General features: G+C 35.8%; 1 protein-coding gene across 7 annotated transcripts in view; it reads right to left on the reverse strand.

The window, feature by feature from the left end:
• The window catches only part of Tcf12 (transcription factor 12), a 252,997-nt gene that overhangs the window by 32,021 nt on the left and 193,818 nt on the right, over positions 1–27,158 (reverse strand). For 5 of the 7 annotated variants that reach the window (XM_048332197.1, XM_048332195.1, XM_048332199.1 and 2 more), the window contains 5 exons: positions 12,164–12,269; positions 10,596–10,735; positions 10,187–10,331; positions 9,221–9,285; positions 748–826 (listed from right to left, as the gene is read on the reverse strand). In XM_048332197.1, coding sequence (XP_048188154.1) covers positions 748–826; positions 9,221–9,285; positions 10,187–10,331; positions 10,596–10,735; positions 12,164–12,269 — 535 coding nt within the window. Of the gene's footprint in view, positions 1–747; positions 827–9,220; positions 9,286–10,186; positions 10,332–10,595; positions 10,736–12,163; positions 12,270–23,114; positions 23,899–27,158 lie in introns of those variants that run through there. The other 2 variants (XM_048332201.1, XM_048332202.1) reach the window with 2 other exon arrangements.

A 27,158-nucleotide genomic window follows, 5' to 3' on the forward strand; every position in this document is an offset into this window, starting at 1 on the left:
TAAAGATAAGCTTACAATGTGTATTTTTAATTATTCCTAGTAATAAGGAAAAAATCCACTTATAATAATTGTTCCTCAACAAACTCATAGTATAGGACAGTATCCAGAACTTGTCAAAACGAATGTGAAAAAAAAATCAAGGGAAAGTAAAGAAATCACAATCACATAGGTATCTCCACTAATATAATCATTCATGTTTAAGAGTTTGTCTTCTTAGCAGAAAAACCACATCATCAGCAAGATTTTTTTTTATATGTGTGAAAAAACAATCTATTTGATTTAAAATAGTAGACAAGATGATCTACAGAACCAGTCAGGTTCCTCTGTTTCTTTGACAGGGGACTGGAGGCAGGGCCTCAGGCAGGCTGAGCACAGGCTGCACTCTGAGCTATCTCCCCAGCCCTTGAGTTTCTAAATGGATCACTTTGTTTCTATTCTATGTTATTTATTCTGTATTTTACCTTCACCTGGACTGCCTAGCTTACTTTTTATTGTATTACAACAACTTGTTAGAAATTGTCACAAAGTATTTTAAGAATCAAGGAAGATATGCATCACAAATTATTTATTAAACTAGCAAACATTCCAATTTTCTCTCTTTTGGAAGCTTCTGCTTAGATGCTTTATTACCATCAAAATCCAAATGACTTTTTTCATAAAACTTTATTGAGTTTTATTGAAAAAAAATACAAGGCCTTGAAGTATTTCCAAGGAGAAGAACACAGCTATGAAGGAAAGAGAGCCTACCTGTGAGAGGTGAGGGCGATCCCACTGGTGTTGATGGGTTTGATGGAAAACTACTGCTGGTGTGGTCAGGAGAATAAATCTAACCAGAAAATGAGACAAACATCATCAATAGGAGACAACAGCAAACATACAAATGCATCCACATAAGCTGGTTTTATAATCCAAGTCCTTACCCTTAAGACTCATAATGAAAAGGCTGTTCATCAATTTCAAGACTATTTCATTACTAAAGGCCAAGTAGCCTCAGTTTTTAAACAAGGATAAAAAGTATCACATATATTCTAGTGAGAGGAATACAATAGGTATCTGTTTCTTTTTCTTTCTTCTTCTTCTTTTTTTTTTTTTTTTTTTTTTTTGCCAGTCCTAAGGCTTGAGACCCAGGGCCTGAGCACTGTCCCTGGCTTCTTTTTGCTCAAGGCTAGCACTCTGCCACTTGAGCCACAGTGCCACTTCTAGCTGTTTTCTGTATATGTGGTGCTAGGGAATTAAACCCAGGGCTTCATGCATAAGAGGCAAGCACTCTTGCCACTAGGCCATGTCCCCAGCCTGTTTGTTTGTTTCTTTCTTTTTTAAAATAATAATTGGAACTTAGGTCCATAATTGTTAGAACTAAAGAACAAAGAACCAAGAACAGGTGTAGTAGTACACACTTATAATCTCAACAATGAGGTCAATGAAGTGTAAGTGGCATTCTTTAGCAATAATCACTTCATAAACTATTAATTCATCTATTTTTTTCCTTTTCTTTTAAATGTAAGAGCCTCAAAATATGCCATCTTGAACTTATTACATAGTTCAGGCCTTGAACCTGTGATTCTCTTGCTGAGATTACCAATTTACAAGCGTGTGTCACCACACTTGGCTGTCATCTTTTTAAGGAAAATTTTGACGTTGGGTGGGGTAGTGATATGATCAAAACAAAGAAGGGATAACAGAGAGTAACAGAAGGGTGTGAATTTGATCAAAGCACATCACATCACATGCATGTATGAATATCACAATGAAACCCCTTTAAGGAATTAATATATGTTAACTAAAAACCAAAAAGTAAAAGACAGGCAGGCTCATGACTGCAATCCCAAGTACTTGGGAGGTGAAGATTATGAGTTTGAGACCAGCAGTAAGTTAATGAGGCCTCCATCCCAACCAGTAGTTGGGTGTGGTGTCATCTGCCTGTCATTGCAGCTATGGAGGAGGTATGAACAAGAGGACTGTGATCCAGGTCTGCTCAGGCAAGGACATGAGACCCTATCCCCAAAATAACTAAAGCAGAAAGGGCTGGAGGCATGGCTCAAGTGTGACAAATGTAAGGTTCTGAGTTTACCTTCCCCAAAATGAAAAACATACAAACAAAAAGCCACCAAAGAATGTATTCTTAAAATAGTTATCCTTTCAACCTGTCAGGAATGGCTGGGTATGGTGGCACATTCCAGAGGCAGGAAGATTTTAAGGTCCAGCCTAGGCTACACAGTGAGTGCCACAGTGGGACCCTATCTCAAAAAACCAAGAGGTAAGAACATAGCAAGTGGCAAAGCACTTGCAGAGCATGAACAAAGCCCTGGGTTTCATCCCTAATAAAAAATGCAAAAGACGCTTAGTTCATCATGATCACAAAATTAAAGAAAAGAAACCAAACAAAAAAAAATGCAAAAGACATAAATGAAAATTAGCTATAGGTTTCTATTTGGTTCCTAATTTCTTTCTCCCTCTCACATTGACACTAAGTACAAAACTGTTTTAGTAAGTAAATTAAGCTAGGACACCAAACTTCAACAAAAACACATCACAACATACTATTACTTTAATCTCTCTCTCTCTCTCTCTCTCTCTCTCTCTCTCTCTCTCTCTCTCTCTCTCTCCCTCTCTCTCTCTCTCTCTCTCTCTCTCTCTCTCGGTTGGTTGTGTGGCTTGAACTCAGGGTAGAGGCATGGTCCCTGAGCCACAGCGCCACTTCTGGTTTTCTGGTGTTTAAATGGAGATAAAGAGTCTCATGGATTTTCCTGCCTGGGCTGGCTTGAACTGTGATGCTCAGATCTCCGCCTCTGAGTAGCTAGGATGGCAGGCGTGAGCCACCCAAGCCTGGCAACATCAGAAATCTTACATTCAATATTCAGTAATTCTACTTTCCCAAGAACTGATGGTAACTGTTGTGAAACATGTCTTGAATATATTATTATTAAGGGAGGGAAGGACTGACAGCATTGGCGGTAAGTGAGGAATGAAGAAAAGCTTCTATTCCATGCAAAACTGTGATAATAATAAATTAGCCCACTCATTCAATTTTTAATCCTCTTCTGTCTGAATTAACAGCATGGAAGCACTAGAGAATAGCAATGCTTCTGTCATACCCTCCAGCTTTTGTTTTCTTCATAGTGCTTACATTATATTCCTAACCACTAATTGTCTGTCTCTTTCCACTATGAAAATGTTAAGCTCCAGACAAACAAGGACATTGTCTTGTTCATTGCTTGAGATTTCAGAAGAGTGCTGACACTTGCTGTAAAAGTGAGTCTCGCAGCCCTTACTTGGAAATTCCATCTGGTGAGTTTTCAGTTGTCAAATGTCTTTACCTATGTTCCATCTCTCTGTTATTCTCCCAGAATTCCAGTAGCAGTTTTCTTTTTCTTCACTTGTGCTTTATCTCTCAGTAACACTGTTCTTTGTAAAGATTCAGAACTAGTACTGCTAACTTGGATAAGCTCTCCTTTCAGCTCAGGCTGAGAACACCCACACCCAACTTTTGTAGCCACACCCAAAGCTTCCTGATCTGCTCTTCTGTTCCTCTAGTTGGTTTAGCAGTACATCTCTTCCCTTCCATTTGCCCTGTCTGTCCCCTGCTTCCGTCTGAAGACCCTAGTACTTACAATTCTGCTTCTGAAAAGGGCTTCACAAAATGTAGACGTTAGGGGATGGACTACTTAAATGAATGTGTGTGCGTGTGTGTGTGTGTGTGTGTGTGTATGAGTGTATACCCATATATGTATACATACTCATATACATACACATACATTTTTTCTGTTTATTTCCACCTCATATATAATTGACTGAGCTATTGACCTTGAACAGTTTTAAACAATCTATAACCTATGTTATATGTATAACCTATTAGCACCCCAATTTTTTTTTCATTTTCTGAACACAACTACTTTCCAAATGTCTATTTCTTAACTGCTATCTGATGTGATTTTATGCTATATCTAAGCTTAGCTCAAATCTCACCTCCCTTACACTCAGAGTAACTGGAACTTCTCTTTAACCCCTTGCTTTACATTGTACTCTACACTATCACTGATTGCACATCTGTCTCATCTTCTTTCCTTGGCTGTAAGTTCTTTAAAGACAGGGCCCTTATATAGTTCAACAATGAATCTATGATCACTGGCCACTGTCTTACACAAGTAGATTCTCAATATTAAAAACTAAAATATTGAGTGATAAAAAAACCTAAGGTTTGCTATATTTACTGCTAAAATACAGGTAGTATTTATGGGAAATGGTAATATTTATCTCAATATGGAGGTCAGTAATTAGAAATATCAAAGGGGTAAAGGTTGCTATATAGATGACTTTATTTCAAATCAGTTTTATTGCATAATTTTCAAGAACCATAACATGGCAAGGTTCCACTATTTGTGGGAATTAGTGTTCTAGGTTACCCATATCGCACCATTGGGTAGCAATGGGCTTTGGAAGGCATAAATGCACAACCAATGCTTACTCTTCTTGACTACCCTGCCCTTCAATTAAGCAATCCAGAAGCCTGTCAAGGGATGACAGCTCTGTATGTCAAAGAAGAGGTTACAGTTCAGATTCATATATGACAGCAGAATGTTCCAATCCTGTATGTAAGTAAATAGGTTGTAAGCATTTGAGGAAAAAAAATCTGTAAAGTGTAAACTGTAAATTGTAGGGTACCCAAACCATACAATTTTGGGCATTTTCTCCCTCAAAGAAGTGGGTTTTTGTTTATTTGGTGCAGTACTAGGACTTGAACTCAGGGCCTCTGCTTTCATTTGATTTTCCACTCAAGGCTAAGCCACAGCTCTACTTCTGGTTTTTCACTGGTTAAATGGAGATAAGAGTCTCAAGAATCTTTCTGCTCAGGCTGGCTCTAATCATAATCCTCTAATCTGAGATTCCTGAGTAGCTAAGATTACAGGCCTGAGTCACCAGTGTCCAGCCAATAAAAGCCATTTTTACCATTCATCCATTACATTTGCTGGTTCTAATTTATCAGTTCAAGTGACAACAGATAGAATTACTATTCACTCTCTTCCTGCTCTCATAGAATACACAGAATGTTATAGGACCCTTCCCTCATCCCTTTATTTTTTTAAAAAAATACAATTTTCTTAATATTTTTGTTTATCTGGTACTGAGGAATCAAACCCAGGGCCTCATGCAAGCTAGGTAAGTACTCTGCCACTAAGCCACATTCCCAGCCACTTCTTTTACTTTCATAAGAATGTAAAGGTAGGGAGAGGAATATGGTAACAATTTGGGGATCATGGATCATCTCATAAAACTTTGTCTCTAAAGATTTATTTTATTACCAAATCACAATATTGTTTCTACAAAAGTTTTTGTTATGTTTAATTCTAAGCGCTACACTTTTTTTTTTTTTTTTTTTACTAACAGCATTTTAAATCCAAAATACATTGTTTTTCAGGTTTTCTGGACTCAGACATTGGTGTTTTGAAGTGGAAACAAGAAGGAAAAAAAAGTCAATCACTTAAAAATGGGGGTGGGAGGATTTAGTGTCTAGAGCATAAATACAAAGTAAGAACTCATTCTGCATGCAGTCCCTGATCCTCCCACTGTTAAATGACCAGTGATGAATAACTCCCAATACCTTCTGCCAGGCTAACACGGTAATATGCCTCATTTTACGGCAACAAATGAGGCTCCTCCTCCTATCAGTCATGGTCCATTCCAATCAGCAGGGTGCCAATAAAGCTAGAGGCTGATGAAAAGGGCCTCAGACAAAAAAGAAACAATGGAAAGCCCCCACGCCTAACCCTGGAACTAGGAGCCCAATTTTTTAAACACTACAGTGCACCTTTCAGTTCATCTTTATTATGCTAATGTTATTGAGTCTAAGGAACAAAGAAACTTATTTCATGAATTACTTTTAAACATCAACTTCTCTGAATTTTCTTCTTTTGTTATAGACTACAAACCGTTTAACCATCCAGATTAAAAAAAAAAAATCTCTCCTTTCTGCCTTTCTCACTCTCTCTGAGGTAGAAATCAAAACATAAATTATCACAAAGAAGCCTGATATAATCAACAAAGTTAAACAGTCCTCTTGTTTAATCTCCTCTAAATTAAAGACCAAGTGTTTTGATATGGTATTAGGCACTGAGATAAACCAGATGTTTCTTCCTCTATATAACTCTCCATGGGCACAATCTTAAAGGGCTATTGTCTGGCAAATGTTCAGGGAAACACATTAGAAATGGCACGAATACACAGATTTTCCTTTCCTTCCATCTACCCTAGTTTATTATCTAAACTAATGCATAATCCATAGGGCTTTGGGAACTTTGTGTAAATACTTTCATGTACAATTCTCTTTCTTGCTATCCTGAGATTAAGACTACAATTATCCAGGCTTAAAGCTAAAATAAAGGAACCTTTGCAGATGCATTATCTGGCCTCACATGTTTAACCACAGTATTCTGCGTGCTCTTTAATACCTAAACTGAAGAACAAAGGTTGTGCCCTACACCATGTTTCACACATGAAAGACCTTCAAAGACACACATCAGACAATTGATGAACTAGAATTAACTTCTAATGACAACTGCGTAATGTATCTCCGCCTCAAACTAGATGCTATATTAAAAATGTCACATTCTAAACAACTTAGAAATTTTGAAACAGTCATGGTCACCATTTCCAAAGACATTTAATACTTAACATACAAGTCTGATATGCATGTCAGACTCTCAAATGTAATCCCTTTAAGTAGTTCCTTCTACTCACCTCTTCTAATCCTTCTTGCCCCCCCAAGTAACATTTGTTTCTGAGTACATTTCAAGCATTAAACATGTATTAGTGTGAATGTGCATCGTAACAGAAGCTACGGAAACACTGGGTCTGAGGAGATGTCTGGATGGGGGGAGCAGATGGACAGAAGGAAGGGATTTGAAGTGTGTAGACTATGGCATGTAGTGATGGAGCAGATGGAATGCATCACCGTCAGCTATGACAGAAATGATTTATGGAATGACCTGGCTGTTCTTGCCTAGTAACAACACAGGATGACAGAGTTGAGTTTCCATGACAACCAAAGCCCACCCACTAGCTAGATTAAACATTTCTTCCTTGGTTTCCACTCAGTGAATTTGGATTTTTTTCCCCCCAAATGCCATCCTGGTTTGGCTCCTATGCTGTTTGTAATATGGGAAGATATTCAAGGACTTGAAGGGTAACAAAAAATGAGCTTGAAGGATTACTGAGAATACCACAAATTCGTAAATGCCAAGATTTACTTTTCCTTAAGTAAATAACCTGTGACAAAGCCCCAATATTTAATAATATAAATTAAGAATAGCCTAGTTAGTATTAGAAGTTCAAATGTTACATGTCCTCCTACATGTGAAATATCTTGCTGGATTCTTCTAGAACCTGCAGAAGGAATATGGCAAGCCAAATACCTGGGAGTCTTCTGTTTTAACAATACAGAACAATAATTTTCTTACTAAATATATAGCTTTCTTCAGGCGGATGTGAGTTCATTAAAATGGGACAGCTCTTGTTAACCTTCCTCCATACTCCCATAGCCACTGTAGTGCTGGTTTTCCTGTACACACAGAGCAGTCTGAGGCTAGTTAGATCAGAGTTCTAATGTACATGAGCTCTACCCTTACTAGCTTTGTGATCCCAGGGGCACGCTACCTAATCTTTCTGAGCTCAAGTTACTTAACCTCTTAAACCTTAGTTCCTCCCCTGTAATATGGAGATAATAATAACACCAAGTCAACAGTGTTTTCTTGAGGATTAGATAAAATGGGCACACAAATGCTTAGTATAGCAGTGCCAAGCACCTAGAAATCATTTAAATTATAACTGATAATTTTTGTAGCTTTTGTTATTATCAGTGCCATTATTACATTTTCTGCAAGACTGAGATCAGAAAAGACTTACTGAACTCTGTTTTGTGTGGGACTCCACTATATAGTAGATAAATTTGACTTGGCTTCATTTCTCTAGCTTGCACTTACCTCTAGAAAAAGGTTTGTTTACCCCAACAATATAAAATCTCAGTGTTCAAAATGTTCCCTGCTACTCAGGTGGCAACTGAAAATTTCTAAAGTGTTCTACCTTCCCCGGAACAACAATAAATATGTTGTCATTGACAGTCATGTTGCACACAATACTATGGGAATTGTAAAGAGGAATACTGCTTAGAAGAAGAAAAACAAGTACATGAGAGAAGGCTTCTTCTGAATACTTAAGATTTGGAAATCTTTATAGATCTCTGATAAATGTTCTTCCCTCAAGTTCTTGCATTGCAAAAGAAAAGACTTTAATTACAATGCTTTAAGAGTCACATTAAAACGCAACCATCTTTCCCATTAATGTTCTAATAAGCTAGTTTGAAAAAGAACATGCAGATCCCTTTGAATAATTTTTTATCAGTTTAATTCCTTTTGGTGTGAGTTATTAAATGAACCTAGCTTTTTCGTGTAAGGCTTTCCATTCCTAAGTTTTGAATGAACCATCCATCTGCAGCCAATTGACTTTTTCTTTTTCCAAAAAACACTGATAAAATATTTTCTATTTGGAAAAGCTCTCATAAAGGGATTTCATTCTCTGGATCACAAGAATAACAGAGTTGTGTTTTCTTGGTTCCACTGATTTATTTTAATGGGAAACTAAGTATGTATTTAAAATAAGTACATAGACTTAATAATTGATCTAATCAATTTTTGCTTTACTAATAATTTAATAACAATAAATTATTTAATAATAATTATTATGATTACTGCCAGTCCTAGGGCTTGGACTCAGGGCCTGAGCTCTGCCCCTGGCTTCTTTTTGCTCAAGGCTAGCACTCTACCTTTTGAGCCATAGCCCCACTTCTGGCCTTTTCTGTTTATGTGGTGCTGAGGAATCAAACCTAGGGCTTCATGTGTAAGAGGCAAGCACTCTACTGCTAAGGTACATTCCCAGCCCCTGCTTTAGTTTTTAAAAGGCCCAAATTTCTCTTCCTTCTACCTATGTCTATTCCACTAGACATAGACAGATATAATTAAATTTAAGTCAGAAAAGTAATTCTTCTAGAGATGAGAAAAACGGTCTCATGAACTAATCGAACATTCTATATCAATAGACTGAGAAGAGCTCTAAATGAGTAATAAAATGGATACGATACTGTTATAACTATATCCTCTGTTACACTGTATTGTCATCAAAATCTAGTCACTGCATTTAGCAGCACAGAGTACATAAAATAAATACTCACAGATGCCAAAGCCTTTCCAAGTGCATCGCCTGTCTGTGAGCTCCCAGCAGCATTCCCTCTGGTTCCTGGATATTTCAAGTAGGGAAATGAATCAAGAATTTTAGCAGAAGAACGTTTTCTAAAACCGTATTTTCCATTCTTTTCATGGTACTAAAGTTGGAAATACTCTGCATGAGGTAGTTCTTTTTTGTTTTGTTTTGTTTTTGGTGCTAGTCTTAGGTCTTAAACTCAGGACCTGAGGGTTTTTTGTTGTTGTTGTTTGTTTTTTTAGCTAAGGCTAGCACTCTACCACGTGAACCATAGCTCCATTTCCAGCTCTGTGGTGGTTAAGTGGAAATTAAAGAGTCTTATAAATGTTCTTGCCTGGGTTGACTTTGAACTCAGACCTCAGCCTCCTGAGTAACTAAGAATATCGGGCAGAAACACTGGCACCTGTGTTATTTTTTGATTGATCCCTTTCTCCCTTCCTCCCTCCCTCCCTCCCTCCCTTCCTCCCTTCTTTCTTTGTTATGGGGCTTGAACTCAGGGCTTGGGTACTGTCCCTAAGCTCTTTTGCTCAAGGCTAGTGCTCTCCCACTTTGAGATCCTTTTGCTCTCTCAGTATTTTCCCCCTGTGCTCACCCATAAGTTTAATAGTTCGTTTTCAACATAATGTCTACTGCATTTGTTCACCCTTTGTTCCTCCATTTCTGTGCCCCTCCTTCCCTTCCCAAAGACAAATAAACAAGCAAGACAGGAAGAAAAAAAAAAACTCTCTGTCTCCTGTAGTTCATTTGGATAAATATTATTTTATTTATATGTGTGTCGTCGATAAGTTCCTCACTGGTTTCTGTACTAATGAAAACTAAGTTTCTTTTACTTTTAAACTAAATAATATATGGAACGATACGGGCTCACAAAAACAAAACAAACCCCATCAAATACCAAATGAGGGTTTAGGAAGTTTTGTCAACGTCAGAAGCTCACCTAGAATGCTATCTGATCCATTAATGGGAGGAGTATGGGATGCGGCGACGTAGGGCGAGCTGCTGGTACTGCCGCGATGGAAGCTGGACATAGGCGGAAGACTTGTGTTTATGTCTGTTGGTGAGACTGAGTGTGGAGGATAACTCTAGAAGGAGGAAAGAGATGATCTAGTAAATATATTTTCTAAGTAATATGTACATGTACTGGACAACTAGTACCAACAGGTGAAAAGAACATTACCACTGAGTAGCTAGAAAGTACTATTACCATCATTTACTCTTGAAAATGGCATGCAAATGCAGTAAGCTTGGACTACTTTTCAAACTTTACAAAAGTTGGCAAAATCAGATTTTATTTTGAAACCCAGGCCAGTGCAATGCTGCACCCAGGTAATGTGTTGATAGCCTACCAAGCGGTCATGAGAATGAAGGCTGCCATAGCTACTGGACTGGGACATGTGAGAAGTGGAGGTCCCCAAAATTCCACCAAAACCAGGCTGGCTCATCCCATTTGATGAACTCCAAAGGTCAGAAGAATTATGGGTCCCATCTACAACAAAAAGAGAAAGACAACACTTTCCTTAGCTGTCTTTGTTCATTTTAATGATACATAAAAAAATCCAACGGATACCTTCTACCTATTTTCTCTTCCCTTTCCGATCTAATATTCTATCCAGTTGTTTTCCCCTCCAAACTGTAAACTTTAAAAAGAAGAAAAATAAAATAAAACAAAGGAGGTACTGATGGCTTAGGAGGCTAAGACCTGAAAGCTCTCAGTTTGAGGCCAATCTGGCAAAAGTCTCTGAGAATTCACTTCCAAAGTAACCAGCATAAAAGCAGGACTACAGGTATAGTTCAAGGGATACAACACAAGCCATGAGCAAGAAAGCTGAGTGAGCAGGGCCACGAGTTCAAACCACACACACACATGCACTCTTTCCGAAGGAAAAAAAAGAAATCCAAACCGCAATAGGAAGGTTATTATAGAACTCCTCAAAAGACAAATTCATATTAAGGAAGAAAGTCCTAGCTTGGCACCAGTGGCTCATGCTTATAATCCTAGCTACTCAGGAGGCTGAGATCTGAGGAATGCAGTTCAAAGATAGCTGGGCAGGAAAGTCCATGAAACTATTATCTCTAATAAACTACTCAAAGATGGAAGTGGTACTGTGGCTCAAGGGGTAGAGTACTAGCCTTGAGCGAAAGAAGTTCAGGGACAGCACCCAAGCCCAGACTTGAAGCCACTGGAGTGGCAAAAATAAAAATTAATCTAAATTTGGATTTTTTGTTAAATGGCATACCCAAAATACATTTTAAAAATTATTAATTAGTAACAAGAAATTTATATTAGACATTTTGAAACTATGAAATAAAGTTTTTCTAATAGTTAATCTAAGTAATTGATAATGGGCATATTATGGTGAGCCTTCAAACGAACTGTGTCAGCAATGACCTCTCAGGGAACCATTTATGTAATGATTTATTGCTCCCATACACATGCTTCCCATAATCCTGAACCACAGGAGACCAAATAAAAATGACTTGCTAAACATGAATTAAAGGAAATGCAACACTCTTTCTCCCTTAATAAGCCTTGCTTGATATTCACTCATTAGTAACTCTAGGTAAGATATGAATCTAATTTCAACAGGCAATCAGTTGTTAACAGCTTTCATATTTTTGAATTCTAAAACAATTCAAAGCAGTTCTGCTCAATTTTGTCAGTTTAAGTCCTTCATAAATCCAACTGATACTGGATGAGTATTTCAATAGTATGTTGGATAACTGAGTAAATTATAGTTAGCAACAGATAACTGCAAAAATATAATGGTAAATTTTAATTTATTTCAGCCAAGAAAACACTTAGGTAAATTAGTAATACCTGAATTCTTGGATATTCTCTGTCCTCACACTTTACAGTACTAGCTAATACAAAAACATCTGTGTTTGTATGTGACAACTCTCTGGTAGTACTTACCTTGCATAAAAAAAGTGCTAGCAAACATACTGGTTGGTGGCTTAGGAGATGGATAACTAGGAGATTCACGATTGAAATCATCAGAATTTGGGGATGGTGCATATACCTTAAAATTAAACAGAAAATTTAAGTTGTAAATGACTATTATATTACTTAAGAGTTCTTCATTCCATAAAGGGTCTAAGAAGGCCTATCTAATCTCTATAAAGGTTTATCACAAACACAAAGACTACTGCCTAAATAGTCTATGTATTCTATCCAAATATTCTATGTATTACATCTTGGTGTGACAATTGTACTAGGTGGCTGAATAATGCCTTAAATGTTAACTTGAATAAAAAAAAAACTACCAATTTTCAGCTTATGTTTCAAAATTTGATGAAGTGAACGAATGCCTCTGAATATGTGATGTAAAAATTGGGCTCATAAACTGCATTAAATCAATTAGGTTAAATGTTGCTGTCCATTATTATTAATAAAAGTTAGCTGTGAAAGGCACAACATAATTGTTCAGTAATTCTTTAACTTATGAGGGTTAGCAAATAAAATCAAATCCTGCTGAGGGCTTTTAATTTTTTAATTTCAAGTACAGTTTCAAATCTGGCATTGCTTTAAGAAAAATCGCATTTAATTTGTTAGAGCAGTATTTTAATTTCTTTCAGTAAACTTCAGATAAAGCAAACTATAAACACTTTGAATTAGTAAATGGCCAGCATCAGCATTCCTCTGGAAAATTAAATGGGCAGCCAGTGACCTTAATGACCAAAATGTGATCATATCATTCTTGTAACTACTAAACACAAGAAGGCAAGTAAATAAAATAGCAGCTAAAGTCTTGTATGGCCTGCAAAAGTAAGCAGGAGTTGTAAGAGAGAAAGTGAAGAGATGCTACTGAGAACAGTATATGAAATTATTTTGCTTAAGGTCGTTAACAGGCTAACCGTTAAATTTCACCACAAAAGTAAAAATTCTAAGAAGTTTTCACTGAGCCAGAAACAAGTAACAATAACATCATGGGAGCATGTGTAAAAATCATTAGAACTTTTCTGGAAACATATGCAAGTATCAGTCATGGTTAAATCTCTAGACTTAGTATCGGGGAGAAGGACTTTTAATACATAATTGGATGTCTTTAACTGAAGTATAGATTTGTAAACATTAGTAGAGAAAAAAGTCTAGGGACCGGGGACGTAATTCTGTGGTAAAGCACTTGTCTAACATTCATGAGACCCTCAGTTGGGTCTTTAGCACCATCCTCAGGGGAAAAAAAAAAAAGATGAAAAAAGAAGTTTTGACAGAATACTAAGATTAAAATGTACAGAAACTATCAATTGTCAAGCACTTAATGTTTCCTTGAGGCACTGAATTATCAAGATCTCTGAAAATTTCCTTTCTCGAAACTCAATTTCCTCATCTGCAAGCTAGTGCTAAGTTTAACTGCACCTAGAGGCTGATGGAAAGATCACACAATGCATATAATAAAATGCTTAGCACAGTGCCTTTTACAAAGTAAGGAGTCAGAGAAAGATAATACTATCTTTCTACCATTCTCATTAGGAGCAGTTCTGTTACTAAATATACCTGACCAGCCCTCAAACACAATTTATCATAATTTTTGTTTGACATGTCCTTCTACACACACACACACACCCCTCTGAATCTAAATAAGCTCAAATGTCCTGCTTCACTCTGTGGCTAGTCCTGATAATACAAGCACAGGTATGGCAATTTAATGAATTGATTTTTAGGTTTGTTTACTATCTTTTCACATCTTAGAGGTAAAAACATGCATGTGTAGTACCTGAAAGTTTGGCACAGATATATTCCTAAGAATCATCCAGAAGGACTTTAGGTAAGGGAATACTGCAGATAGTTTGTACGACATTATACGACATTAAACACACTTAAAGCTAGTTTGTAAAATAATATTAAGTAATTGGGTACACACAAATTTATTTAGGATGTATTATACAGGCAGGGAGGTAAAGCTACCAGGAAAGGAAGTCTGGATTATTTTCTTTTAATTAAGTTTTAGTTCCTGATCTCAGTCATAACTAGATATTCTTCCCCCTCCCCCTTTGTATATATGGATTTCCTCAAGCCAATGTGAAGCCACACACAAAAAGTAGAAGAAATCCACAGACTTGGCTACAAAACACAAGTGAGAATCCAATCTAGAAGAGCACATCAGAACATGTGCTTTTCATCACAAATGCATCTTTACAATTACCATATCAGCCTTCCTCTCAAAGTGTGAAAGATGAAAGTCAATAACTCCACTTAGGTTACAGATGTGAACTTGACAAATACAGAAAGATTCAAATTTGATGTGTCATCTCATGCAAAGATGACATATATAATTTGTCACTTTAAATTTCTGCGTGATTTGCTAATTTATATTTTTTATCCTTAATCCCATTCAATTCATATGTACCATGTCACATATACACGGCAAATTTGCACTTGTACAAGCTGTTACTAAATAGAGTGTATGTTGACTGGACAATTATTAATTGATGGCTGTCATAGAAAGCCAGGAAACCAAGAAAACCAAACAAATCAGAAGAAGACACTTGCCTACTCTTACTTAAAAACTATGAAGTTGTATGCAAAAACAGGCCTCATTATTAGAGATGAAATTTATATATATTTTTTGCTAAGGCTTCAACTTTGGGTGCTGAACTAGGTGCTATCCCTGAGCTTCCTTTGCTCAAAGCTAGCACTCCATCATTTGAGCCACAGCACCACTTCCGTTTTTTTTCTGAGTAGTTAACTGGAGATATGAGTCTCATGGACCTTCCTGCTGGAGCTGGTTTCAAACTGGGATCCTCAGATCTCAGCCTCCTGAGTAGCTAGGATGACAGGCATGAGCCACAGGCACCCAAGCATCAAGTTTGTTTTTTATAATAGTCTTTGCAACTAGACTTTGCAAACAATGGACACTTAAAGGACCGATCGTACAAACAAAAATCATAAACAAAATCCCTAAAATACTGTATTCATTTATCTACTAACACAAGTTCAAATTTTTATCATAATAAAATGTCTGAAATACATGCTTCTCAAACAGGCCCATCTAACTTTATTGTTGATATCTTAACCGTAGCTTGCAAAAACACAGATGCAATGTTACGAAGCAGCAGTTGTGCCAGTCTCGATTTTTCAGATCAAAGAGTTCTTGCGGCAAAGAGCAACTGATGTGGTCTTGAAGAGTTTATTAACTCCAGATGTAGGGAACTAGCCAGCCAATTCCACAAAAAGAACAAGTCTCTCCTACTTACAATCAGTACTGGCCACAAATTAAAACCAGACTGCTTATGTCATCTGATCACCTGCACATAGATGCCAAGTTTTTTTCTAGTTAATGACCTAATCACATGTTTGAATCTCTAGGATGATTTTTGTATCACAACTAACGATCTTAAAATTAAGAGAAAGAAATATGTATGCTTTATTTAAGATGACTGAACTCTACCAGGAATCAAACTATTTTATAAACAGAAAAAAGTACAATTAAGTACTTTAAGATATTGTATTGAAGTTTGGTAGACAGAAATTTGTTTTAGAATCCTAGCTTCCGTTTCAGGCAACAGCGGCTATAATGGGACTGTCCATTTTCACAGAAGTGTTTTCCCCTTAAAAAAAATGGTATTTAGAGAAATCTGAGTGCTGGAGAGGATACACTCCTAAAAAGAACATGATTGAAAAACAAACACATATCTCATTTTCATTACTATTAGGTCTGCTTGAAAAGAATACACCCATTCCAATACCATGAATATTTTTCATCCCACATACCCCAAAGTAATTTTTTTTAAAGAGACAGAATACTTCAGAAATATTTACAATTACTCTAGTGATCACACAATTATACTCAGTATGCTTTAGTTCATACAACCAATTGGAGTCAAATGGACAAAGACAGATTCTTTTTCCTGCCTGGATGACTTGTTTATAGATAATGGATGGCCACAAATTGAGGCCAGCCAGTGAATGATCTTAGAGCTCCACAAGCTGGAATGAGGCACCACGCTCCTGGTGGTAATGCATCCATTCTGAAATTAATACTGGAAACACCCCTGTGAGGCAAGAAAGCCTAATAACTTCCTGCTAATCACTGAGAAGTAGAAGCTTTAGCTAAAACTGAAGAATAAAATCCATAGCTTGTGTGATGGTTGTTTTTAAATAACCTAGATTATGAGAGAGTGGGAATTTTTTTTAGTATGTGTGAATAACCATATTGGACCCTACCACAGAACATGAGGAATGCTCCAATAGAACCTCCAAGAATGGTTTCTATGGTGATGGAAATGCTGGTACATAGGACCAGTGAATACCTGAAATGTGGATAGTACAACTGAGGAACTAAAATTTCAATTTTACTGATTTACATAACCATGTATGGCTAGTAGTAATTTTACTGAATAAGGCAGATTTTTATATCACTCTCTCACATCCCAGAAGTTTAAGAGTACATAAATTCTTTTTTTTTTTTGGCCAGTCCTGGGGCTTGGACTCAGGGCCTGAGCACTGTCCCTGGCTTCTTTTTGCTCAAGGCTAGCACTCTACCACTTGAGCCACAGCACCACTTCTGGCCATTTTCTGCATATGTGGTGCTGGGGAATTGAACCCAGGGCTTCATGTATACGAGGCAAGCACTCTTGCCACTAGGCCATATCCCCAGCCCAAGAGGACATAAATTCTTTTCAAACAAATATCCTGAATTCTTCTAAGCTTTCAAGTCAAACCAGAATAAATTCCTAAGCACTTTGTGAACTCTGTTACCTAAGTTGGAATAAAGAATATTCAGGAATAGGGGAAGAAACTCAATGTTAAAGCACTTGCCTGGCAGGCTTGAAGCCCTGAGTTTGAAGTTTTAAAAAGGAAGGGAGGAGGGAAGGGAAGAGGAGAGGAGAGTGTATACATTTTACTGAACATTCACCAAAATAGAATTACCAAGATTTCATTATGCTCCCTTTGTAAAGACAGTTACCTTTAAGTTTTGATATGCTCAGTATCATTCAACACTTTAATACAAACTAATATAGACCTCCAATATATGAGATCTATGCTCATAACAGAAATTATGTTCAGTACAATTTACTTCTACTTACCAAAATAAACAAAACAAAATCACTTGACTAATTTAACTTACGTCATAATTTTAGCATGAAAATATGGTTTTATATTCAGAACATTCACTTATCTGATATCTTATATAATATTTTGTATTGAATAAAAATTTTATGAGATTTAGCTGAGTATTGAATGCCTGATTGGAAAAAAGAAGTGTAGATTAATGCAGATCCCAACCCAAGTAAACCTCTGTATTCAAAAACAAAACATTACAAATAGGGCCGAGCATATAATGAAAAAAAAAAAAAATCTAGGAGTCACCTTTCAGGAACTAAGGAAGAAAACAGAAACTAAGGAAGAAAAACTAGTGAAAGTTATATAAACTTATTTTTGAGTGTTTAAATTAGGAATCTATGCAAGTTTTGCGCACAGCAATGTTATGTTTCTGAATTTTCTAAGAACTGAATTTAGTAAAAGGAGGCTAATTAAAAAGAAAAAATAAATAAAGCTGGGTACCGATGGCTCACACCTACCATCCTAGCTACTCAGGAGGCTGAGATCTGAGGGTCAGGATTTGAAGCCGGCTGGGGGAGGAAAGTCTGTGAGACTCTTTTCTCCAATTATTCACAGAAAAAGCTGAAAGTGGTGTTTAGTTCAAGTGGTAAGAGTGCTAGCCTTGAGCAAAAGGAGCTTAGGGACAGCGGCCAGGTCCTGAGTTCAAGGCCCAGGACCAGCAAAGAGAATTTTTTTTTTTACTGAGATACTGGAGAAAATTAAAGATATTTCCTAAAAACAATTTCATATATACTTTCCTGACCAACTTGGATCTATTTTGGGCATGTATATTGGTCATATGTATATCCTATGATTTTTTTTAAAGTTATTTTTGTCTTCCTCCTTTCTTGTTTCTCCTATAATCAAAGTTAAAACAGGACCCCAGAGAAAATGTTAATATTTTCAATAACCTTAAAATAAAAAGATCTTTTCTCCAGGGACAAAATAAACTTTTCTCCCTAGCAAGAATGCCAGGTGGGCGCTGATGGCTCATGCCTGTGATCCTAGCTACTCAGGAGGATGAGATCTTTGAAGCCAGCTGGGGCAGGAAAGTTCCAGAGACTCTCATCTCCAATTAACCACAAAAGGCTAGAAGGGGAGCTGTGGCTCAAGTGGTAGAGTGCGCTAGCTTTCAGGGAAAAAGCTCAGGGATAGAGGGGAGGCCCATAGTTCAAGCACCAGGACTGGCAAACACAAAGAAACAATAAAAAATGAAGAGAAAATAATAATTAAAAAAGAATTCCAGTTTCTGTATAAAGTATCTTAAGATCAGTGACTGCTTTTGCTTGTTAACAATACCAGTGATGATTACCTGTTTTAAGTTAAATCAGGTACATTTTTTCAGCTTGTTTTCAAGCATATTTATGTTTTTATGCTGTAAATGTTATAATTTCCTTGGTAATCACACTTTCTCTGGAGAAACTGGAATTTCTAAAGGACAGGGTTAATACTTGTTTTCTAGGATAACAGTTAATAAATCCACCATTCAATCCCAGAATCTGATTTCCTTTCTTCAGTAAGGTCACGATTGAGTAGAAAGGAACACTGATTTCTCTTACCCAAAATACAAAGTTGACCCAGGGCACAAAGTGACCCAGGGCAACATGCTTTCCTGGTAAGACCTATAGTTTCAACTCACTAGCATTTGTATCCACTTGAATAAAAAACAATAACAACAACAACAACACACTTTCTTGGGCTCATTGCTATAACTTTAAGATACTTGCACTAAGTTTGGGGGGCAGGGATGGTCCCAAGGCAGATTTGTGCAGAAGTCCTTGTCATTCAATGGCTTTAGCATTCTATGTTCAGAAAAGTTTTCATGACCATGTTTTCCCATAAAATTGTTACATTTATCTATCCTGGGCCCACAGACAGACTGGAGATTTGAATTAATTTAATCATATTTTTCTCATGTTAATTAGTATTAAATCCTCCAATAAAACAAAATTGCAGTTCTATATAATTCTTGAAATGGTTTTTATGCTTTTAATAACTAAAAATGTCTATTTGAAAAAGTAAGTCTTACGACAATTTACAATGTAATTTGAGTTACTTGCTACTCTGATTCTTGAGCAAAAACAAATTACGTGGGCGAGCAGATGCCAAAACTCTGGCTAAACCAATTTTCAGTACAGTGGATTCCTATTAGAGAAGGAGACCTGAGACTTGCAAGTCCAATTTTCTAAATTTTTAAAACATGCCAATGATAGTTTAAAGTTCGTCATCTAAGATAAAGAAGAGTAAAAAAAAAAAAAAATTGACTGGCTGGGGATTAAGTTCAGTGGTAATATTTGTGAAGCCCTGAATTGGATCCCCAGCAATCCTTTCCCCGCAAAAAAGAACTACAAAAATTTTACTTGACTGGCCACGCCAATTAGCATTCATAAAATTGTTATTATGATCACATAGACAAGCTATATCTGTAAAAATGGTATATAGTGTTTTGCTCAGTGACATTTTCTTTCCAGTGCATAATGTTCATATAAATGGTAGCACGGATAAAGTTAGTTTTATGAAAACTAATTTTACTCATACTTGAAGACGACATGAAGACGAAAACTTGATCTTGGGTGATGAACATGGATTAAAATTCCGATCTTACTGACTGGATAGAGTTTGAACAAATTACTTAACTTCCCCAATGTTATTTTCCTTACTTATAAACCCAGGCTACTGCCATCTAAGTGGCGGTGGTTGTCTAACTTTGACTCAGATGAACATGAAGTTCTCGCATTTGCTGGCCCGGAGAAGCTCTCACAGTCAGGTTAGCTTTTGTAGCTTTTTTTCCTCCAACATACCATTCAAGAAGATCTACATTTAAAATGCATATAGCATATATATATATATTTTTTTATTTTAGCTTGGGAGTTCTGTTTCCTGTCTCATAAAATTAAAATACACCTCTGATACAATGAGAAAAAAAGACCATCATGTCTGGACTTGCTATAATTCTTATACCTGGGAAAATCTGCAACAACTTGAGTTCAAAGCATAGAAAAATGGGGGCTGCTTAGCTCAGAGGTTGGACAAAATTACAGGTTTCAAGATAAAGAAATGATGGAAGTCCTTTCCTTCCCACAACTTTCCATTCTTGACCCCTATGGTTTTGCACTAAGGGCATAATTTACTTATATCAATGAGGAAACTACATGCAGATCAAGTTCTTAAAAAGGAATCCTAGAAACTCACTATTCTTTGCTAATTAAAAAAATTTTAAATGGTATATAAAGTTCAAAGTGGTTCTAGTGCTAATTTCCCTATTTGTCACAAACACACTAATATTTTACCATATGATGCACAATGCAACCACATAAAAGTCACATATAACACAGAACATGAATCCTTCCTGCTTTCAAATAGAAAAAACAGAATGAACAGTTCTGGCTATTCTCTTTTTCACGAATACACGGGAATCTGTTATATTTCTAGCAAAACAATACTGACCACACAATCTGAGGTGACAGTATGAAAGGCTGTTCTAGACTGCTTAATCTAACTTTTTCTAGAGTCTGTTCAGTTTTTGAAAAAGATTACAAAACCCTTAAATGTATGAAACTAACTTGTAAACTTAAACACCAGATTTTATAAGAGACATTTCGTTCAAGACTAGAACTGCTTAGGATTTCTCACTGTCTCACAGCGCCCGAAACTGGATGCTAAAATGAAATAGATATGAACTTCTAAGCATTCAAAAATGTTACTGTTTTATCATCTTAAATCAATAAAGTGGGACTAAAGAGCTTAAATTTAACCTGTTCACCATGAGAATGAACAAATAGTCCATAATCCAAGTGAGCAAGTGTATTTCAGTTGGGTCTATTAATATTAATAAAGGCTTATTAATATTAATAAAAGTCTAGAAACACTGTCACAAAGCATTGATAGAGTAGACATTTCCCAACAAATACTACATTTACATAGTACTAAGAGAATGCTACACAATTTAGATACACCACATAATTTTCTTATTAAAGAAAACTAAAGTCAAGTATAGCATTTTAGTACATTTTCTAGTAATTATTACAAAATAATGTTTAAAGGCAGAGGTGGATAGAAATAAAATTCATGTTAATTACTGGGTCTTAAGCTTCAGAAGACTAAGACCATATCTCATTTCTTTACGCATTTTTCAAGAATATAAGTCACCTTTGACCTATATCAGGCACAGGCTATCAATTTTCAGGCTACTTCTCTACTACAGCAGCTATGCCATCTACCATAAGCCTGGAAATACTTAATAGTATCAAAGCTGCCCCCACCCCCTCAGTGTAGAACAAAGAGAAATGTTGTAATAGAGAGATCTGTGCTCTTGAAAGGAAAAAAAAAACCCTAAACTCAATTTGAGTTATAGTCTCACTGCTTCGGGGGCTTTGTATAATTAATTTTACTGAACTTACGTGCATGTGTGCACATACATATCTACATACCATCTTAAAAGAGCAGACTGTTTCACTTAAAATCAGACACAAAAGAAAAATACCTTTTGAAAGGCTGCTGGCAAGGAAACTATTTGAAAGAAAGTATTTTTACCTATCTGTGTAAATCTACTTCTCACATTCTCTAAAGCTCTGTTTACTATGGGCAGCCTGAGCACACGTCAATGAGTTTCAAGATATTTTGGCTTGAAAAATCTTCATTGATTAGAAAAGGTGGCCCAAAAGTTCACACATAACTAAACCACTAGTCTAATATGAAGAGGCCACAACCAGCCAAAGCAGTCAACAAACAAGAAAGCACCGTTATTAGTTCTCAGTATCCTAGTCATAGCCACATGCTACTTTAAAACATTTTCAAGTGGTAAAGAGGAAGGACAAACCTATCTGATTTTATATCTACTTTAGGAAAATGTAACTATAATTTCTTATACTTCAAACATAAAAAATGTACCCCCTTCACTTAAACCACCTATATAGTTCTTCTTAAGATATCTGGAGGGGCAATTTTTTGTTTTTGAAAGATGGAGGATGAGATTACTGAATTTCTTACACAAAACAAAGTTGTATTCAGTAGTATAGCATTTTATAATGTTTATCAAGTACTTTATAAAAATAGCACCTATTGAATCTCTCAGACAAGTTTACTTTCTTTTTAGAACACACAATCCTCTGACTTTTGGGAATTAGTTACACTGTTATTAATTTAAAGAATAGAAAAAGTCTTGCTTAGCAATATTATTTTAAAACACCTAAACATGTGTTATAAATTGGCCAGGAACATAGTCCTTGGAAAATATATAAATGCATTCTTTTAAAAAAACAATGATTTATTTTATGAATCTGTACAGGGTCAAAATTCTAGTGTGATTAGAAACAGATGGTATCCGAGAAAAGCCAGGCTCTGGACCTGAAACTCCAAACAGGAAACACGGCCCTCACTAGCTGACTGGTTCCCTAATCATTCCCAGAGCTTCATACTTGTTGTTTTTATGAATATCCAAGATGACTTTCATCTTCCCATTGCATCTACAAAGCAACAAATAGTATTCACTATGTGTGTGTACTTATACATAAATTACACAATTACAATATATGAAAATATAAAAGTAAACATACTAATTCAAGCTCATTGCTAATAAAGATATGTGGTTAAAAATAACTCACAAATGCAAATTTATTTTCTATACCATCTTTAAAAGAAAGTAAAAGCCACTAACAATTAACTGTTGAAGATACTTTACTCACACGAGTTATAAAGATAGTCTAAGCTATTTTTAAAAGAATAAAACAAAACCACAGATTTACTTAAAAAGCACTTAAACTAGCCAGTTTTCCCATTAAACAAGCCAGTAAGAAGCTATGTGAACAAAGAAAAGGCTTACCGTTTTCCCATTGTAGTAATACATCAAAGAACTGCTGCCCATTCCAGGGACAGGATAAGCACAATACATGTTGATTTTGAAAACGTTACTCTTTGCAGCTAATGCACACAGCTTCTCTCCAAGACATACATCCACCCAGGCAAACAGTGTAAGTCTCAGTACTGCGCATCCACACATGGATCTACTCAAAAGGAACTTATGCAAAACAGGACTGAACCAACTCACAGAGCAGGGAGGGAGGGTTTATGCTGTAAGTAACCTCTTTCAGTTTCTACCAAGCCCTTGCATTTGTGGAGGATACCAGTAAGACTAACTTCAGGGTATTTAAAGAAATACTCCAAAGTCTTATATTCTAACTAAAGAAAAGAGAGAGCCCTAAAGGTAAGTATCCAGAGAATTATTAACTTTGTTCTGTGCATATATATGCATATATATGTATGTGCATACACAGACAAACACAAAGGATGGTGAACTGACAGATCTGCTAATCTGTTTTTAGTTTTAATTGAATTATAGCACTTGTGGCAAGGAAACCTTGCTTACTACACCTCTAGCAACATTACCATCTGGCATGGTCTAAAGTTGCTTCCAACTCTGATAAACACATGATCAAGCAATCAGGAACTGGAAACACCAAATCACATGTAAGAAGGATTCAGATGTTAAGCCTTGGACAAAGTTACTTCCTAGAGATGGCAGGCCATCATGTAAGTGCCTCTGGACTAACTAGAACAGACCATGACTTCAAAAAAAAAAAAATCAAGTTGAACAAGAAAACACAGTTTAGTTAAAAATTTTATTCCAAAAATTGGAAACATACCTTAAAAATAAATCACTTGTTTTTTTAAAAAATGAAATTATTTATCAATATAGATTTTCAGTTATAGAGTAACCTTGAATTTCTTCTCATTCATAACACCAACAAAAAGTTTATATTAAGTACAGTTTTCCAGAACACCTAATCAGCAATTAAATAGAAAGAAAATAAGGGTTTGTTTCCCTTTATATTAAGTATGAAAGACTGGTGTGTGTGTGCAGACAAAACGTGCACTGTAGCTAGCAACCTTATTGAAGGTTTCCTGGAAGCCTTTTCTCCCAAGTTCACTATTGTTCTTAAGGACTCTTTTATGTATTTATGTTTTGTCAATGCTCAAATTTCTCAGAAAGGAAAAATGAGAATAAATATACCAAAGTTTTTTCTAACTCACCAAAATACTTCAAAGAGGTTTTTAAACATTGTTTCTAAATACATTTCTCTCACATGAATACATTTTGCTACTCAAAAAAAAATTCCTATTTATCTTTGGTTGTGACTTTAATCCAGTAAAACAGAGTACTAACTTCTCTTTTTCCCCCTCTCTCATTTCCCCCACTAAAATATTTGTGTTATCTTTTTCTCTGTGCTTTGTGGCTACAGCAGGCTGTATTAATCAGAGAACTCACAAGCTGCAGAAAGGGGGCACATCACTTTATTTTTCACATCTTTCACAAAGCAGAAATCCTCTATGAAATATGTTAGGAATAGTCTGTAAGAGACCCCCCCCCCAAAAAAAAAAACCCCAACCCTGCACTCTTATGAAATATGATGATCAAATTATAGTAGTAAAACTAAATCAGACAATAAAGCCAGCTAACTTCACAGTGTTTTAAAAGCTGATGGTATCGGAACAACAATAAAACCTCCCCACACTCTCCAGATATAGAAAAGGCTAAGCAGCAGCTGCAAAAGAACATCCCTGTACAGCAGACTATTAAAATGCCAGTCTGCAGAGTGCTGTGCAACTTCCTCCCTCCTGAGAGACCACAAAGACCCATTTCAATCCTTAGAGAACTGTGTAAAAAGCTTTGATTTACAATTAACAATGCCGCATCTTAAAACCATTCAAGTAAATTTTAGTCTTTATGGACAGTCTTTATTGACAGAACAGCTACTATTTAAAAGAAGGGGGAAAAAGAAAGAAAAACAAATTATTTAAAATTTCATTTTTCTATTAGAGTTATTACATTTTTTGGTTAAAAACCTTAGTTTTGAAAAAAATAAAGAGGGAAGTAAACTTTACTGGTAACACATTTTCTTTCTACAATCACTGCTCCAACCTGAGGAAACTTTTTTATATTGGTCAGAAAATGTACTTGCAATAGTTAAGCATATTACTCTGGTGTCTGACAGAAAACAGAGAAAGTATGGCATTGTCTGGTAAAACAAACAGGCTAATGTGTAACCCTAAATTATGCAACTGTGGCTATTAAACCAAGTGAAAAAAAATACAATTTCATTATCAGTTGTTTTAGAGTCAATAAATCTAAAGGGAATAAACAAAAACATTCAAGTAAAATTAAAATTCAGAGAAAAGCCAAACAATAAAATCAAATCTCTTACTGTTCTCAAATCAGTTTACTAAGTGACTGGATAAGATTTGATGTTAAACCTTAAATCCAAATGTCAAATGATGGTTTACGAACAGTGAAGGAACTATTTAGGATCTCTTCTACTTTTTAAATCTTCCTCTCAAAAACATAGATAAAAAAAATCCATACATGTAAAATACAACATTTATACACGTATAAAATACAATACCAGTCAGTTAGTATATATACAGAGACTAAGTGGAGAAATTTAAAAAACAAATTAAAAAGCTGTATATGTATCTATGGCTATATATCCAACTTATTCCTAAGAAAAAAACCCAGAACATCATCAAGAAAACTGAAGGCAATTTAAATAAAAGGTTTCCATATTCTACTTGTATGCCATAGCAAGGACTTTTTAGCTTGTCATTCCAAAATATCATCTTACTGAAGTTGGCCTCTCTCAAAGGAAAACTAAAACTGAAGATGCAGATAGCCATTTGCTTTATCGCAGTTATAAACTGTCTTCTACTAGAATGTGTTTTTTTTCTCTTCTTCAAAAAAAAAAAATAAAAGAAAAAACTAATTTAATCTATGCAACAGCTGCAGCACATTTTTTTCCTAAGGAGAATCATATTACAGGGAAAAATGCACAGAGATGGATCGAGTGTTGGCTTTAGTCAGTGCAGTTGTTTAATCTTTGCCTTTTTTTTTTTTTTTTTAAAGGAACATGTCAAGGGTTAATCCTGTGACTCAGTCTGACAAAACGAGTCAGCTGGAGACAGAGCCAATTTTTAAACCTGATTTCAGACAGGCGTGCAGTCTGCACAGGAGCTCTGAACTGTCACGCACTTTTTATCCTGGATTGTTTCCACCCACAATGGTACATAATCGCTAATGTGCTGTTCGAAGATTTTGTGATCTGACTCCATATTCACAACATTTAGTCCACCAGCCTAAAAATACCCAGGTTCTAGAGCAAGATGGGCATTATTGTATACTCAGGAAAAACGATTAATGAAAATATCAGAGAACCTGGGAAAAATATGACTTGGACTCCTACGTCTTTTACTAGCAAATGAATGATTCCTGGCTTAGGGATTACTGAATTTCATGGATTTTCAAAATGTGTTTTCTCCTCAAAGACTCCAAGACCTAAACTAGGTAAGAAAAAGCTAAATTGTGTACAATTTGCTCCTTTTTTCTAAAGATTTAACAGAAGATGTTTTCAAAAAGTGCTGCAGGTTAAGGATATTTTGAAACTTCAACTTAAATCCCAGAATTTGACTGCAAAATTTTCCTTCTTCCTTAATTTCTCTGTGATTGGGAAATGGAGAGATAGGCAAGGTTCTTAGAACTTATGTATACAGTACTTTTATTAATTTTGTTCATCTTCATTTCTGATCAAGATAACTAATATTTACATTTGTTTGTGAAGCTATCTAAAGCAAGAATATTTCAAGTGACATAAAATTCTATATAATTTAAAAAACCTCCAACTTAATTATTATATATGAATAAATAAAGCCAGTTAATAGTTCATCTTATTGTACATTCTTCAAAAACAAGCAACATTCCACTGTCCCAAAAAAGCTAGATGATGATTCAGCTGGAAAAGCAAATCTAAAACCTACACATATGGATTCCTCATGAAAAGGTCCAACATTATTTCTGAGTGAATTAATTCTCAGAAAA

The sequence above is a fragment of the Perognathus longimembris genome, chromosome 23, assembly GCF_023159225.1.
Source record: "Perognathus longimembris pacificus isolate PPM17 chromosome 23, ASM2315922v1, whole genome shotgun sequence".
Lineage (NCBI taxonomy): Eukaryota > Metazoa > Chordata > Mammalia > Rodentia > Heteromyidae > Perognathus > Perognathus longimembris.